This window comes from Cynoglossus semilaevis, chromosome 16 (genome assembly GCF_000523025.1).
Source record: "Cynoglossus semilaevis isolate Cse_v1.0 chromosome 16, Cse_v1.0, whole genome shotgun sequence".
NCBI classification, from domain to species: Eukaryota; Metazoa; Chordata; class Actinopteri; order Pleuronectiformes; family Cynoglossidae; genus Cynoglossus; species Cynoglossus semilaevis.
Window position 1 is genome coordinate 5,818,654 of NC_024322.1, and position 16,631 is coordinate 5,835,284.

General features: G+C 35.6%; 1 protein-coding gene across 1 annotated transcript; it reads right to left on the minus strand.

The window, feature by feature from the left end:
• Nucleotides 1-57: 57 nt before the first annotated feature.
• ankrd10b (ankyrin repeat domain 10b) lies at nt 58-13,686 on the minus strand. Its single transcript, XM_008328254.3, has 6 exons — nt 13,320-13,686; nt 12,088-12,240; nt 10,677-10,768; nt 2,699-2,964; nt 2,118-2,219; nt 58-465 (listed from the first exon to the last, which is right to left on the minus strand). The coding sequence occupies exons 1-6, from the start codon at nt 13,515-13,517 to the stop codon at nt 248-250; spliced, it is 1,029 nt and encodes a 342-aa protein (XP_008326476.1). The 5' UTR covers nt 13,518-13,686; the 3' UTR covers nt 58-247.
• Between the last annotated feature and the right edge of the window lie 2,945 nt (nt 13,687-16,631).

The following is a 16,631-nucleotide window of genomic DNA, read 5'->3' on the forward strand; positions in this document are numbered from 1 at the left end:
ATGCCAAGGGGTACACAGTGTAATACTGTACTGGAAAAATTGACAAAACAAAACTTCTTGCATATTTAACTTTTTTTATAAGCAAAGATAAACCTTAAGATTTATTGTACAAAAACATGCATTCACTTTACAACAGCAAATAACTATTATAATAACTAATAATAATAATTTACCAATGGAAACCATTCACTGGCATTTAAGGCAAACATCTGATTCAGTCTTATAAGCAAAACCAGAATCATTTGCTTTACAGTCCATAGTGAAGAAGCATGGTGCTGTGAAGAACCAGGTCATAGAGCTGAGCTGCCTTCACACACTTCTGGTGCTCCATCTGGCTGACTGCAGTGCTGATGAGCTCAGGAGAGTCAGTGATGCGATGTTGGTCAGAAGAGAACTCAACTGGTGGAGGCAGTGAATGTCTGACTTCATTTAAGCCATGGCCAATGCAGTGTTTATTACTGGTCACTGAAAATGAGACACAGAAAGAGCATGAATAATTAAAATAAACCCATTCCCGTGTCTTAGAATACAAGAGAAAGATAAAAACAAAAACAATATTCTCAATATTGCAGTGCAGCTAGAAAAATTAACAGTAAAAAAAATAGGTGCTTCATATAGTTTGTATGCAACTACTGACAGAGTCCTTATTTTTAAATAGATCAGATCCTAATCTGTATGTTGAAAGCATAGATGTTGCGCCGTGACACAGTGACCTAGTTCTTCACCAACTGTAATAATTAGGCTACTGCCCTGTCAGAAAAATCATGGTTTTGGAACTTTGACTGAAAAAACCTGAACATTGAACATTTAATACAATTTTTAAATGCATCTAAAATGAAATGGGGCGGGCCACAGTAGAATAATGGTAAGTTTTCAGTCTTTTTCCAGATTCAATTCCACAGTCCCTAACCTCAGGTTGGGTTGCATCAGAAAGGGCATTGGGCATCATATCAAGTAAATTATTGCCACATCGGGTGTCCTCTGATGGAGGTGCCAAAAGTGATACTTCTACATAAATCTATAATACCAATATGTTTGTAGGTAACATCATCTATGGCAAATAAGAGAAAACAAAGGCAGACCAATGTCAGCTTTATAAAATATATCAACATTTAATAACTTCACACAACTTAGTACAAAGCTTAATCTGCCCACTGAATTTTCCAAACTCAATATTTGTATACTCAAACCTGGCATGGAAAAACACCACACTCAACATGAAATAGTACTACAAAAAACAAGTCCCTCATCGTTACGTTATAAAAGATGAAATTATGTACATTAAGTAAATACAACCCAAGAAGTAAGGCTTTTTTATGTTGCAAAGTTTGTAAATACATGCTTTTTTTCTTGAGCAGTAAAAATTATTTGCTAAATTATTTGCAAATACTAATTGTAAATGCCCCACAATTTCAAAATCCTTATTTATTACATAAAGATGTGCAAGCTCAGCTAGTTCCTAACAAAAATGCTCACACAGTTCAACAGTTGTTACACAGTAGAATCAATAGAACATACAGCAAATGCAAATAAAGGAACCACTGTAAAGTAACTCATATATGACAGGGAAGAAAAAAAATTCTCTTCATCCAGAATAATAGTCACTCACAATATATCATGAGAACGCCAATATCTTTGTTACATGTAGGATTATGTAGAATAGTGGCAAACTAAATGATTAATTTCTAGAGCTAAGCATTAAAGATAATACAGTTAAACTGTTAAACTGTTCACATATACCAAATATAACTGTAAAGCAACATTTTTAGATCATCCCAGTATTATTACCAAAGAAAGTAGAAAATACATCTCTCGCATCAATGCAACTAACCAACAAAAACATTTTTAAAAGTTTTACATTTTGACGTTATATGGGAAGCAATAGCAAAAAACAAAACAAAACAAAACTGCACAAACAGGTTCATTAAAATGTGTGACTTCACACACTCAAGCCCTCTACAGGTAGGCATAAGAGTTAGTGCAGCGACATGGAGTCTGCATTGATGCTACAGTGATGACCTCCAGCTCTTTGGCTACAGGATTTCTGTCCTCACACTGCTCCATTGGCCCTTCAGGCGCAAACCCATTCAGCCCAAAATCAAATGGTCCCGGCCCACCTGTAGTTACAGTCGCTGTCAACTCCATGTTCATGCTCTCCACTTCTGCAGCACCACCTAGTGGCCCATTCCCGTTCATGAACTCTGGATGAACACTCAAACCTGAAGGAGAGAGAAGACAGAGAAAGATGCCTCAAAAAATTTAGAGTTCACTCTGAGTTTCCTAGGTGAAGTGGGCGATTCACGATAGTCCTAGCTACAAAAGAAGAAAACTGAAGAAAAACTTTGAGGAAATATTGTCCTAGGGTAAATGACTTTGTGCATTAGGAGTCTTCCCCATGATAAAATTAGTATTGAATCCAGAAGATCCTGAAATGAAACCGTTTCAGTCAGATCCCAACTCCCATTAACCACTAATCTACCTAGACATTAAAACTATGGGTCATCCTGTTTTAATTTTTCTGTGCCAGAATGAGGTAATTTCTCACACATTTTTAAAAAACATTTCTCTTACAATTATTATGTGTGACAGTTAGACAAAGATACAGAGAGAGACAAAGAGAGAGAAACAGAGCGAATGGAAATTAGAGAAAAAAAAGAGTTTAAAAAACTACAGAAATGGTTTTATCTCTGGGACCCACCGTTTGATCTGGCTTTCTTCACTGGGTTTGCTTCCATGCCATCGAATGACCTCTTTCTGTTGGGCACACCATTTGAGAGGCTGCGTTGAAGGAGAACGGGTTGGGTGTGACCCACACTCTGGATCGTGCCATTCAGAAAAGCCCCGTTGCGGAACTGAGCCATGTTTTGTTGGAAGTTCTGGGCATTGGAGAGAACCTCAGCACACTCCTGGAATCCCTGGGCGTGGGCCAGGTCGGCAGCAGTCAGCCCACTGGCATTCCTCATACTGCACAATGAGAAAGGAAGGTGTTAGTAACAGACACTGTGTGTTTGATCAAAACACATGAAATTAAAAATATATATATATATAGAATAAGACACATTCACACATACACACAGACATCCACATACGCTCATAGACAGACATGTAAACAAACCTAATGAATTGTTCCCTCCGGTTTTCTCCCCGTCATCATCTTGAGAGATGACGACTGATCCATATTGGATCCAACTGAGATCTAGACTCCTATTTTTTCCAAATACATGGGGCCGAATATCAGCTGCTGCAAGAGGACATGATCAAGACATCTGTAGATAAGCATCCATACCTGAAATACTCTGTAAAGTAAACACATCACTTTGATCCAACGGAGATCACTGCAGCAGTGTGGAGGACTAAGGTTCACCATCATCTCACAAGTCCATTGCTGATATATGTTCAAGATTCTTTCACAGACCAAAATCCAGGAAGAGATTTCAATGACCAGTAGACAAAGTGTACAAAGACATTTGTACAAAGATTTTTTCAAGTCTGAAGTCTTCAAGAAAGAATATTTAGGGCAAGATTCAGAATCCACGTGGCGTCGGTAGAAATCTTCTGTTTCTTGAGTTGTCAAAGAAACAATTGAAAACTTCAAGCCTGAAAACTCCAGATGTGTCCGTAAGACATGAAGGAACTTCTTTAGTCTGTTTTTTTTCCCAAGAAGAGGCAACAAGACAGTGAAGGAACAAGAATGTTTTGTGCTGCTTCTCAGGGTTTTTCCCCCCCAAACATTTCTGTTCAGAGTCAGTTGTGTTGATCATTTCCAGTTGCAGCAGGACTAGGATTTTGTTTTCCAGTACAGCAATGAATGAGCAAACTGTGCCGTCTCACAACTTCAAAGATCACACATGTACATGGAAGTACAGCCAGGATGGAATTTGGATTGCACCAAGAACATAAAATAGAGGATTAATTATAACCCCATACTGTGGTAATTAAATTAAAACAAATGTTTCTTCTGCTGCTTAGTAATCAATTTAAACTAATGAGGGTACACAAAGCAACAGATGGTTAATTCTGTTGATGAGCTTGTCACCAAAACAACAGTGAGCTTGTATTAAACACCATCACACTGGAAAATGAGTTCTTTAAACAGTCACGTCTTTGTCTACTAACAAGAACGGCTGGTACTAATCTAAGTTGGTATTTCTAACTAAATATGAAAACTGCTACATCAGTCTGGGGTTAACTATATATATATATATATTTTGTGTGGAATAAAAAGCTACTTCTGCGGACACCACATGCTACACTTATCTTTCTTTTTTTTTTAGCAATTGTTTTTTATAAACTGTAAAACCATGTACAGGGACAGGAGCACATGACAGGCTTCGGTTTGGTCGCTCAGCTGTGCTTTTTTTCTTTGATGATGTGCAAAAAGAAAAACGTCTAATTGCAGTATTTATGAAAAAGCATTTTCAAAAGAAAACAATTATATATATATATATATATATACATAAAACAAAACACACAATTACTTGTTGCACATAATCCGTCCCCTTCAGAATTAACGCTTCCAAGGTTCTATCCAACAAATGATTGAACTTAAGACTTGCAAGAGTTTGACGTTAACATAGACGGACTGGCCTCACGTTTAGGAATAGTTAATCTCTTGAGAATTTAAATTTATTTTTATTATTTATTATAATGATACTATACAACTGTTCCTATGTGTCTCCATTCTAAACTTGTAAAAATAACCAATTTTTAAGAGAAAATACATTATAGAAAATATGATCTTTTTTAATTACTTTAAGACCATTGTGGCTCTCAGGCAATTTTGTTTTTTAAAATCCCATAAAATTAAGTATATGTACAAGCTACCATGTGGTATTAGCACAGATTAATGCTCTGTACATTTTAAATTTTCAACTGCCAATAAATATGTAATTAATCAACCACACTACTTATGTGTGGTTAATCATATTATGTTCCATTATGTTGATTTTATGGATTTTAAATGTCAACTCAGTCCATGTCGATATATATAAATAAACTTAGTAAATTGCCTTATTGCATGGATTCCATTTTAAATGAAATAAATAAGCTGTAAAACTTTGCTTTAAGCACTTTGCCATAGCAACACAGATCTAATAACTTCCTGTGAATTTAATCCACAAATCCTTACGTTTTCGCCTGACTGTTACCAGGAATCCTTATTCCAACATTTTCTCTCATCCTTGGTATGTTATATTATATTGTTATATTATATTGTTATATTCTTTTTTCAAATTGGTAACACAAACTACATGGTCAAACTAAGCTTCTTAAAGGCTTAAAACATTTCAGAAGTTATTCCTCTGGTGAGACCAGTCATCTACAGATTTGTGTAAAGTACCAAAAAGAATTTCAAATTTAATTCACACTCAATGTCCCAGATTCAGAGGTGAAACAAAAGGAAACGTTAATTCTTGATAAATTCCTGGTATGCTTTGCTTGTTGAGTCCTAAGCACACATTACGCATCTTCTCTAACTATCATCTCCCAGAGGCAGCCTATAGTCATGCTACATGTTGATACGAGACTCACGTGATTAAACCTGTCCATATAAAGGCTCCTATGATTAGTTCACATAAATCATTAAAAAAATGAATTATATAACAAAAACAAAATAAAAAAAGAGACTAGATACAGGAACAATCATGGATAATAAGCAAAGCATGCAGGTCTAAAACTTTTTTATTGATTCATTATAAAAACCTAGCATTAAAACCAATCACCGCAAGAAATACCTCAACAGTTTGCCAGTGTGTAGATAGGAAGCGATAGTGAGAACACTCAATGCCACAACAGTGCGGCTATCCCAGGGAACGGGGCAGACTCAGCAGTGTCTATTCTCCCCCTTTCTAGGATTACTTGAAAAAACCAAGTCATTTCCAATTCAATGGCTGCAAAACATTAAGACGTACGGTTCTTGTTTCTGTTAACAATATAGAAAACTTTTTGTGTCACTTATTGTCACTTTTATGAAGGAAAAGGTGACAAAAGATTATCAAAAAACAGACTATGATACTGTATAGTGTTAATACTGTGACATACAAAAGAAAACATTTCTGTGCTACAAAGTAAAAAATACCTGGTACAGTAAAAATGGCATTGCAACAGGATGAGTGTTAGCAGTAAACAGAGAAGAGTTCAGTACATGATGCTGTATAAATGTGACCCAGCTGCTGAGCTTAGCCTCTGACTCTCCTCTGTGCTCTTCACTGGCAGCTCATAAACACTTTCCTACCTGCTGGTAACTCTATGATGCTTCAACTAAACCCCAGAGGCTCATGACAAAAATAACCTCAAAACCTTAGTTTTTGACATTTTTAAGGAGACGGTATTGCACTTAAAGTTGTCATTTTTTATAACTACGGCCTGGCCAATGTGCAAAAACATGCAGACTGAAGATTGAAGTGAAGTAGAACATGCATATGGTACTGGCAGGGATTAGTGACATCCCTTGGCATTTGACCATTTTATTTGTAATGTTATTGGATGACACCAGTAGATAAGGCATTAGAGCGGGGGTTTTATGGAGCAATAGGTGGGGGCAATGGAATTTATTAAACACAGTTTTTAAAATATTCTAATACATGCTTTGGATGTGGTGCACTAAACTGTGAGCTGATATATTATCTCAATATAATATATCATTATAATGTGTAACACCTCTTTATTTTTATATTATTTGTTATATTTTTATGTTGTAATGTGTTGTATATTCCTCTATAGTGTCTTGGCTTTAGGGTAAACCTTGAAGGCCTTGAACCTTTGACATCTGTGTATGACTGTATTGAATACTTGGCAAATGTTGGGAATGTGTTGATCTGCTGTGTTTGTTATGTAATAGATAATCCAAATACAGTTGCTTGGATTTTCTTTATTTCTCAGCTCTAATTTGTATTTTTTTCTCTAACCCTCTGATGTGCTGTTACAGTACACCATGTACTAGTGGCTTTTCCAATAGTATTTCACAGAAAAAAAGGATTTCAGGAAACAGAACTTTGGTCAGAAAATTAAAGAGTTACAAAAATTGTAGGAAAAAGAAATCCAGCTTCTTGACCTGGAAAACTAATGTACTAAATTTAAAAAGGCCACTTTTCTTATAGTTGTTCTTCAAAAAGGTTATTTAGACAAAGTAGTCACAATCACACACAAATAATTACAAAAAGTAATGACAACAGTAATTTCTATTTATGTATACGATTGGTTACTGACTACTGTATGTTCTACCTGGTACTGCAGTACCTTACTACTCCGCGAGGCGGCGGCGTTGTTATGTGTGCCATCGTTGCCTTATTTAAAATAATTATTATAACAGAATAGTTTTTTTAACTGTTGTATAATAACAGGCCTTTTTACTGATGAGATGAGATTAAAACGAGAATCAAATTGTATTTTTGTCATGAGTCTCATTCCCACTTGTGTGCCTCAGTTTTCCTCTACCTTTCTAATTCATGACTAAGAAAATAGGAGCTACATGATAATAGACTTAATACAATATCTGTCATCTGCAGGGGGAAAAAAACATCATGTTTATATACATCATGAATATTGTTCATCAACTGACAACCAAATGCACATTGTAGGAAAGTACCAGCACAAAAGCATTTCATTAAAGTAAAATATACACAGAAGTGTGAAACAACCAAAGGTCTAATTTGCAGATTAAATCAAATGACTGTACTAGTGTTTAGAGCTTTAAGTCATGATGACATAATAAACTCTTATCTGAATTATTTATTCATGTGTGATATATCCTGTTCATTCTCAACTTTAAAATAATATTATAAACAATAAAGTAAAATAATGTTTTTTTAAACAAACTGTCAAAAATGTTCTCAATCCTTGTTTTAAACAGTGTTAAACAAATGTTCTCAATCCTTGTTTTAAACAGGAGTCCAGAATTCCACTTAACTGTCATCGCACTAACTTTATAGAATTGTATCACTTCTGAACATAAATGTTTTCTTAGACAATGACAAATTCACTGAAGCTATCACCAGGAGCTTTTTTATCGCTGTTTACAAAAACGACATTCCCATTAATCTAAATTCTGCTTAGTTCATTTTGTTTGATGACAACTCAGTTGTTCAGTTGCTTTGGTTGTTCAAGTTGTGTTCTTCCAATGTTAATGAGGATTGGTTAAGATTGTTGCATCAAATGAAACTATAAATAATAACTGTTCAGAAAGGGATTGAACAACCTTCGAAAAAAAATATCTTTCTCTTACAGTTAAGGACGAAATTACAAGCATGTCAAATCATTTTCAATTGTTTACTGAGGTACTGTATACACAGCAAAAATGACTTGATTTTATTATAACAAAAATTATTAATTAGTCTTATATTATTTTACTCTGCATGAGGAAATTTGAGGTAATTAATTTTAAGCTCCATAAGAACTGACCAACTCAATATGTCAATGTATTCTCTAAACCTTTAAGTTGGCATTGATACTAGACTCATGTTTTATTCAAGTTAGTGGAAAGACAGAGCTGTCACTTATACAAGCATTGAGACAAGTACATAAGCATGTATTTATGATGAGAAAATATATTAATTGATGGCCACAAAGCACCAAAGGGGAAGGGAAATACAAAGTTACATTTTGAAATGATAGGGAGTAGAGTCGAATGTAGAATCAAGAAATCCAGAAGACATGGACAAAGTTAGAAAATAAGATGAGCTGAAGAGTTTTTTTAGCAAGAAAATTAGACCAATAGAGCCGTATAAGGAAATTATATAAGAAATGTCAAGACACCAGTAACAATGTAGCCAAGTTAACTTTTGAAGTATTAAAGAGACAGTTGTTGAAGATCAAGAAAATGCCAAATTTCAAGTCAAACTTCTCCGATGATGGATAGACAAGTAGAACTGAAGACTTCTTGTTCTGCCGCCTGAGAAAGAAAATAACACCTTTGGCAGTAGGGATGTTGCCTATGCATGGAAAAAGAAGAGAGCGACGTATAACACAAAATAAGTTGTCCTCGAAAAGTGTCAAGATGAAAGTCAGCAGTGAAACAGATCTTGTTTTTTCATTTTCTCATTCTCCGTGATCAAGACCTGAGGTTCACTTGAGTACTCTCTAAAAGAGGTCAAAGCAAATGTTGTCGACTTACTTGCCAAAAATCCCAACTTAAAGCCAGAAATCTGTGGAGTGAACTGAGGAGCAGGGTTCTGTCCAGTAGAGACATTTATCATAGCAGATTGCAGAGTAAAATAATCTTAGCCTTAGGTTCAAAATCCTTTGCCAAAATGTCCTACCAATGCAGATTATATTTTCCTATACACTATCAATATCTGTATTTTTCATTTGACTGGCTTACAATGCAGTTATGAATGCAGTTTTAGATATTAAGCTATAAATACTGCACAAAAGTGTGTGACAAAACAGTGTCACTATGCCACTACCCTGCAGGTACAGTTTCTAAATATAGTAAACAGGATCAGTGGGTTGTGCTTTTTTTCATGCCTCAGTTGTACTGATGATAAATAAGCAGTTCAAGTATGAAGGTGTAAAGAGTGGCTGACTCTAGTAAAAATGTATTAGAGTTTAGCATTATACTATTCCATTCAATGCAACAATAAAATATATACTTCCTTAACCAACAGTGTGCATTTGGTTATCAGGTCAGTCTGTGTATTTAAGACAAAAAAAAAAAACAAAAAACAAATGTTAAACCAATGAAAAAACACACTAGATTTAACAAGAATCATGCAATATGGCCTAGTGGACTAAAAACAGTTTAACAACCTTCACATCAAGTTGTCCTCATGTCTGAGTAATAACGGTGCTGCATTTTACAAGTGCAAGTAAAAGATTTAACCACAGTCTCACAGGTAAACATTAACTTTTATGGTAAACTACCTCCTTCCTTGTTTGCAGTCATCTAGGGTCAATAAATGGTTGTAATCAATCGTTCTCTATAAAGTCGGCGAGTTTGGAGTAAATATTATTACGCACAGAAGACAACTTGATGGTAATTGTTGCAATGTAAAAACAACAATTTCAAAGGATTAATAAACAAACGTGTCACATTTTCAGGAGAGCACCATCAAAGGCTTTTTACAAACACTGGGATTTAAGAACATGTATTTAGAGAAAAAAAGCACGGAGAAAATAAAAAAAAAAGAGTATTAATATTTATTGTTTGTATTTTTAATTGTGATACACGAAGTATCTATTACTTTAATGCTGCAAAAAATGATATTTTTTGCAGTTTTCTGTAATACAATCCTATTATTAAAGTAGCCAGAACGTGATACAGTGTTCAACAATTTCCCCAGTGCGAGAATAATATAATGCAATCCAATATAATCTTAACTTTATTATTTTAAAATATATTATTTTATAATTATTTAATCTCATATGTAATATATTTTCTATGATATATTTTGTGAAGCAGCTTTCTATGACTGGTGCTGAAAACCAAGGTTAAAACTTAAAAATGTATTTTTAGCTCATGATAATTTCTTATATAAAGTTTTATTATTGATAAAACTTATTTAGCTATATTTAGCTGATCTTTTAAAGCTGCTTAATCATGCCGCACCTCTACTTTGTCAAAAACCTGATGTCGAGGTTGATGGTGATCTCTAGAAAAGATGTTTCTTTGTATTAGCAAACAACAAGGGAAAAAAAAAAAAAAAAAAAAAGAAGAACCAGGAAACCTTCACAGGACTTACTCAGCTTTCGCTCCCTGAATCAAGAGAGCGTTGATGCACTCTAGGCTGCCTGCACGAGCAGCCTTGTGGATGGGCGTCTCGCCCACATAGTCCTAAGTGGTAGCAAAAGACTGCAGTTACAAATACAGGGAGAGCAGGGTGACTGTAGGTGTGCACAAGAAACATCAGGAGGAGAGCAAGCCCTGTTAAACTGTCAGTGTCAGTTCAAACTTGTGGGTCAAAGCCTAAGACTAGGAGTCTGGGAATCAAGCAGTCTCAAATCTACTGCAATGTATTTTTAGTATATAATGTAATGGGGGTCTCCAAACCCTAGCACACAGACCGGAACTGCTAAAAGGCAACTGCCAACAAAAGGCAACATTCACATGCATTTAGGACAAAAACAGCCGGAGTCCTTAAACTGTGTGTTCAACTGTATTCAGTCTTCATTGCCTTGTGATTATAGTTCAAAGGTAACAAAACAGACTCCATAAACAACTAAAGGGTGTAACTGCAACGGGAAAGTCCTGAACTTTTCTCAGACTTCAACAACACCGCCACCGCCACCACCACCCACACACACAAACAGTTACACATTACTCAGAGTCCAGAGAGACAGGAAATAAAAACAGACAACTGTTTCCACACACAATTCCATATGGGTTGGGCTAAGATACTAGGTTATTTTTCCATGGAAAAAATAGCCTACAGTGTCTGACATTTACATAAATTCAGAACAACCGAAAGCCTATTGTTGATGTTTTCCATGATGACAACGTCATGTTATGTCATAGTGACCTACTACTATAATTTTTCTAAGCAGCAGCAGTGTGGCATGACATAAAGTCCCTGCAGAATGTGCCCTGCACAGAAACCTGATGGAAAGGAGTCCTTACAAGGAAGGAGAAGTCAGCAATTCACATAATCTGAATGTAGGTCAAGTAGAGGGCTATGCAATAACGACAGACACTGAAGATCATGACCCTCAGTGAGGATGATCCTGCCTGAAGGGATCAGCAAGAACCGTCTGTGTGGGCTCTGCAGGATCGTTTCGTCCAAAGTAGTTCAGAAGAAATGACTGAGCCAGGTTTCTAGAAACAATTCTCTCATCCAAAAATCTACATCAGTTCCAACATATTGGATCAAAGTGAACACACCCAAATCTGTTTCTTTTTTTTTACTTTGTAGTTGTGAATATTTAAGTGAATATTTATTGGTGTTTATGTCTCACCTACTTTTCACACAACTACATTTGCACAATGTTCTTTCCATTGTAGCACAGACAACATTCTTTCTTTAACATGTTCACATCAGCATCAAAATGTGAACATAAATTCCTTGACTCATTTCTCACAGAAACAAAAAGTTATCTTATCAGTTCTGTGGTTGATTGTGCACAGGCACGTGTTAAGAATGCGCTCAGGAGCCATACCTGTCTATTAATCTCTGCACCAGCTTGGAGTAGCCATAACAAGCACTCGGGGTGGCCCCCAAATGCAGCAATGTGAGTGGGAGTCTGGGCAAACCTGGAGGTCACAACGTTCACACCACAGCCAACCTGGACGAGACGCATCACACACTCCAGCTGTGTGAAGACAAGGAACATTGTTAGACACAAGACAACACCCCAGGTGTGATTCATTTAAGGCACTGTCTTCAAAAAATGGGCAGGTATAGACAAGAAGACAAGCCAAATCAATGAACTTGGCAGAGTAAAGCAAAGAGTGATCATATTTATCAATAACATGAAGGCAAGATTTGGAGACTTTTTGACATAATTAAATTAAACATGCACGATAATGAACAAAAGCTGGTAAAAAACTAGTAAAGGGCTAATCCACTACCAAGTTAGTAGACAGTTATATTTATTAGCTTTTTTTTTTTTTTTACAGATTTGTGGAGGTAATTTATGTTCTTGTTTCTTGCTTTACCTACATAGAAAATTGGATATCTCTTGGTTTGAGGACAAAATCCTAACAACAGCGCAAGTTGTCATGTTCATCAGCACATTTTCACTCATATATAAACACATTAATTCTGGTTAGGCCTGCTCGGTAACACTGAAAAACAAAAGACAGAACACTAAAATAGACACTAAAAAGGACACTAGACAAACATACTTTTAGCAAATCTAAATATATCACTTTTCCACACATACTTGTCCTAGTTCAGAGTTTAAAAATGACTAAAGTGGCTATCAAAATACGTCGGATGCAATTTCATTTGTTGATTATTAATCGAATGAGCTCAATGAATAATACTTTACAGTTACATTACTACTTTCTGCCATTGTATTAAATCGAATCAATATTTCTTAGTTTTGTTGACTATGTTATAGCTATGTTAGCTTCTGTTAAGTTAGCCAGCTAATGTTAGTTGGAGTAACTTGTGGCTGCAGTTTTTGTTACGCTCCCGAATAGTGATAAACTTTATACTATTTTATTAGTATGGATTTTAGAAGTACTCGACGTATAACATAGCAGTTAAAATATATATATTTTGAATGTAAAAGAAGGAACAACATTACGTTCCTATCGCACACCAGGAAATGGCACTTAGACCGCGTTAACAAAGGAGTAATAGCGGTCGCTATTTTTGAGAAGTTTACCATATTCAACCATGTTGTTCATTAACAGAAAACATGAAGCAGAGCCCGGAACCGACCTTTCCGAAATGAGCCGCCCAGTGTATGGGCGTCCAGCCGTAAAAGGTGTCCTCGACGGCGAGGTCAGTCGGGCTTGCGGTGCACTGTAATAGCGAGCACAAAGCACCGACATCTCCATCCCTGCATGCCCGGTGCAGAGGGAAGCGGCTGCTGAGGACCTCTTCACTTGAAAACCCAGACTCCACTCCCACCGACATTGTTGGGTAAAAATGGCTTTTTAGCTGCAAACCAGACGGAGGAAAATATTCGTGTTACGGCGCAGAATGTGCACTGCCTATGAATCAGGGACATGAGCCACTCAGACTAATGGTGCTAGTGTGTCAACAGACTTTCTGCCTGACAACACAAAAGCCCAAAGACCAACCCCTTCTTCTCTGTCTATGGCGAACTCCACCAACTTTAATACGGCGCACAGCGCCACTGCATGTATGGGGGTATGTTTTGGAGCTTTGGAGGGAGTCGACCTACGAAGGAAGAAACGAAACGCCGTTCTAACGATGTTATTTCAATTTCAATTAATTGAAATTAAACATAATTCAATTTCAATTAAATGGTAGAAAATCTTTTTATTTAACTTTAATTAAACTTTTTATTATAATTAGCAAACGTATTATTACTATTATAAGGGGGCGAAGTTAACACGTTATTATTAATACATTTTGGTGCATGAATTAATGCAAACATTTTTGTCACTCATTATTGCATTTTTATTTAATTATTATATCTAGTTTTTTATTAGTATTTTTTATTTATTTATTTATTTATTTATTTAGTCTGTGCTCTCTGGTAAACACTGACAAACTTCAAACCCCAAGCAGCTTCTCATGTTTATCAGTTCCGGCTTGTGACTGACGTCATGTCAGGTCTCAACCAATGGAAGAATTTGCGATCGGACGTAATACCAGATAGTAAAACAAACAAACAAACAAAAAATCAAACTGCATTTAGGACTTATATATCCACACAGAATTTCAGAAAACGCTAATAAGAGGAAAAGTTTCGTTATTATCTTTCGACATTTATTCGACGTTTTAAACACCCTATGCAATGTATTTCTTGACCACAAGATGGCCGTATACAATAAGTTAGACGAACAATGACACAGACAATTAATGTAATCTATTACTGATCTTACGTTTTTTTTGTTTTTTGTTTTTTGTTTTAATATCAATATCGCTGCAGTTTCTCAACAAATGGTTTGTTAGTACCAGACATACAAAGGAAAATAACTTCCATTATTTGTCACGGTAGCTACTCTCATGATGAAGTTTTATTTCTGCACACCAGAGGGGGATATTGACCGCAGCAGGTCACCGTTACCGGAGGAGGCATTGTTGATTTCCCCACGGACCACTAAAAAAATAGTTATCAGTCAATATCAATCCAAGACGTTTAATTTCGGACCCCTAGGGTCAGTCCAGGAGTTTTTCCCACATACGCATTTCATTTATACTCAAGTATGTTTTAAATGTGGTTTTACTTCATACAATCACACTTACACACAGACACATACACACAAACACACATATACGTTCATTCTGATTGATTACACAATCAAAAAAATAGAACAATAACAGATTGCTAAATTCCTTTATGCAGGCACTTCCATCCTGGACACAAATGTACCTAAAGTGTATTTACTTTAGCTGCATTTATTTAGCAGCCCAAAAGAAGATGCACAGAATGCTTTGTGTTTAAATGACACAAATAGAGACTAACGATGTTATTTCAATTTCAATTAATTGAAATTAAACATAATTCAATTTCAATTAAATGGTAGAAAATCTTTTTATTTAACTTTAATTAAACTTTTTATTATAATTAGCAAACGTATTATTACTATTATAAGGGGGCGAAGTTAACACGTTATTATTAATACATTTTGGTGCATGAATTAATGCAAACATTTTTGTCACTCATTATTGCATTTTTATTTAATTATTATATCTAGTTTTTTATTAGTATTTTTTATTTATTTATTTATTTATTTATTTAGTCTGTGCTCTCTGGTAAACACTGACAAACTTCAAACCCCAAGCAGCTTCTCATGTTTATCAGTTCCGGCTTGTGACTGACGTCATGTCAGGTCTCAACCAATGGAAGAATTTGCGATCGGACGTAATACCAGATAGTAAAACAAACAAACAAACAAAAAATCAAACTGCATTTAGGACTTATATATCCACACAGAATTTCAGAAAACGCTAATAAGAGGAAAAGTTTCGTTATTATCTTTCGACATTTATTCGACGTTTTAAACACCCTATGCAATGTATTTCTTGACCACAAGATGGCCGTATACAATAAGTTAGACGAACAATGACACAGACAATTAATGTAATCTATTACTGATCTTACGTTTTTTTTGTTTTTTGTTTTTTGTTTTAATATCAATATCGCTGCAGTTTCTCAACAAATGGTTTGTTAGTACCAGACATACAAAGGAAAATAACTTCCATTATTTGTCACGGTAGCTACTCTCATGATGAAGTTTTATTTCTGCACACCAGAGGGGGATATTGACCGCAGCAGGTCACCGTTACCGGAGGAGGCATTGTTGATTTCCCCACGGACCACTAAAAAAATAGTTATCAGTCAATATCAATCCAAGACGTTTAATTTCGGACCCCTAGGGTCAGTCCAGGAGTTTTTCCCACATACGCATTTCATTTATACTCAAGTATGTTTTAAATGTGGTTTTACTTCATACAATCACACTTACACACAGACACATACACACAAACACACATATACGTTCATTCTGATTGATTACACAATCAAAAAAATAGAACAATAACAGATTGCTAAATTCCTTTATGCAGGCACTTCCATCCTGGACACAAATGTACCTAAAGTGTATTTACTTTAGCTGCATTTATTTAGCAGCCCAAAAGAAGATGCACAGAATGCTTTGTGTTTAAATGACACAAATAGAGAAGGAATTAAAATGCATTATTATATTATATTGGAAATGATCTGTGCAGTGTAAAAATAGAGTCAACAAAGATGTGAAATTCTAGGTAGATGGGAAAACTGAAAAGCCACATCATGTTTGCTTTTAATTAAAATATTAAGTGAGAGTTACTTTCCCACTAATCAGCAGAGATATAATTTCCATAGATGGCATCAAAAGCTGCTCTTATCCCGCTATATGTGTTTGCCCGCTGGACTCCTCTTAGCAGAACAGTGACTCTGATAGTTAGTGAGTGGCTTCGGACTGAAGAGAATGTTAATGAACCTGGGAGAGGTGCGTCATCCCAGCACCACTGTGATGTTATCACACTCCACTTCACCAGTAAACTCATCAAGCA

What these genes read in the sequence shown, in the direction of transcription:
- ankrd10b (XM_008328254.3), bottom strand. Translation starts at nt 13,517, where the DNA reads ATGTCGGTGGGAGTGGAGTCTGGGTTTTCAAGTGAAGAGGTCCTCAGC. An exon ending in GGGCGGCTCATTTCGGAAAG is followed by an intron (nt 12,241 to 13,319) that starts GTCGGTTCCGGG and finishes GTCTTCACACAG; the next exon opens with CTGGAGTGTGTGATGCGTCT. An exon ending in GACAGCGACTGTAACTACAG is followed by an intron (nt 466 to 2,117) that starts GTGGGCCGGGAC and finishes TCTCATTTTCAG; the next exon opens with TGACCAGTAATAAACACTGC.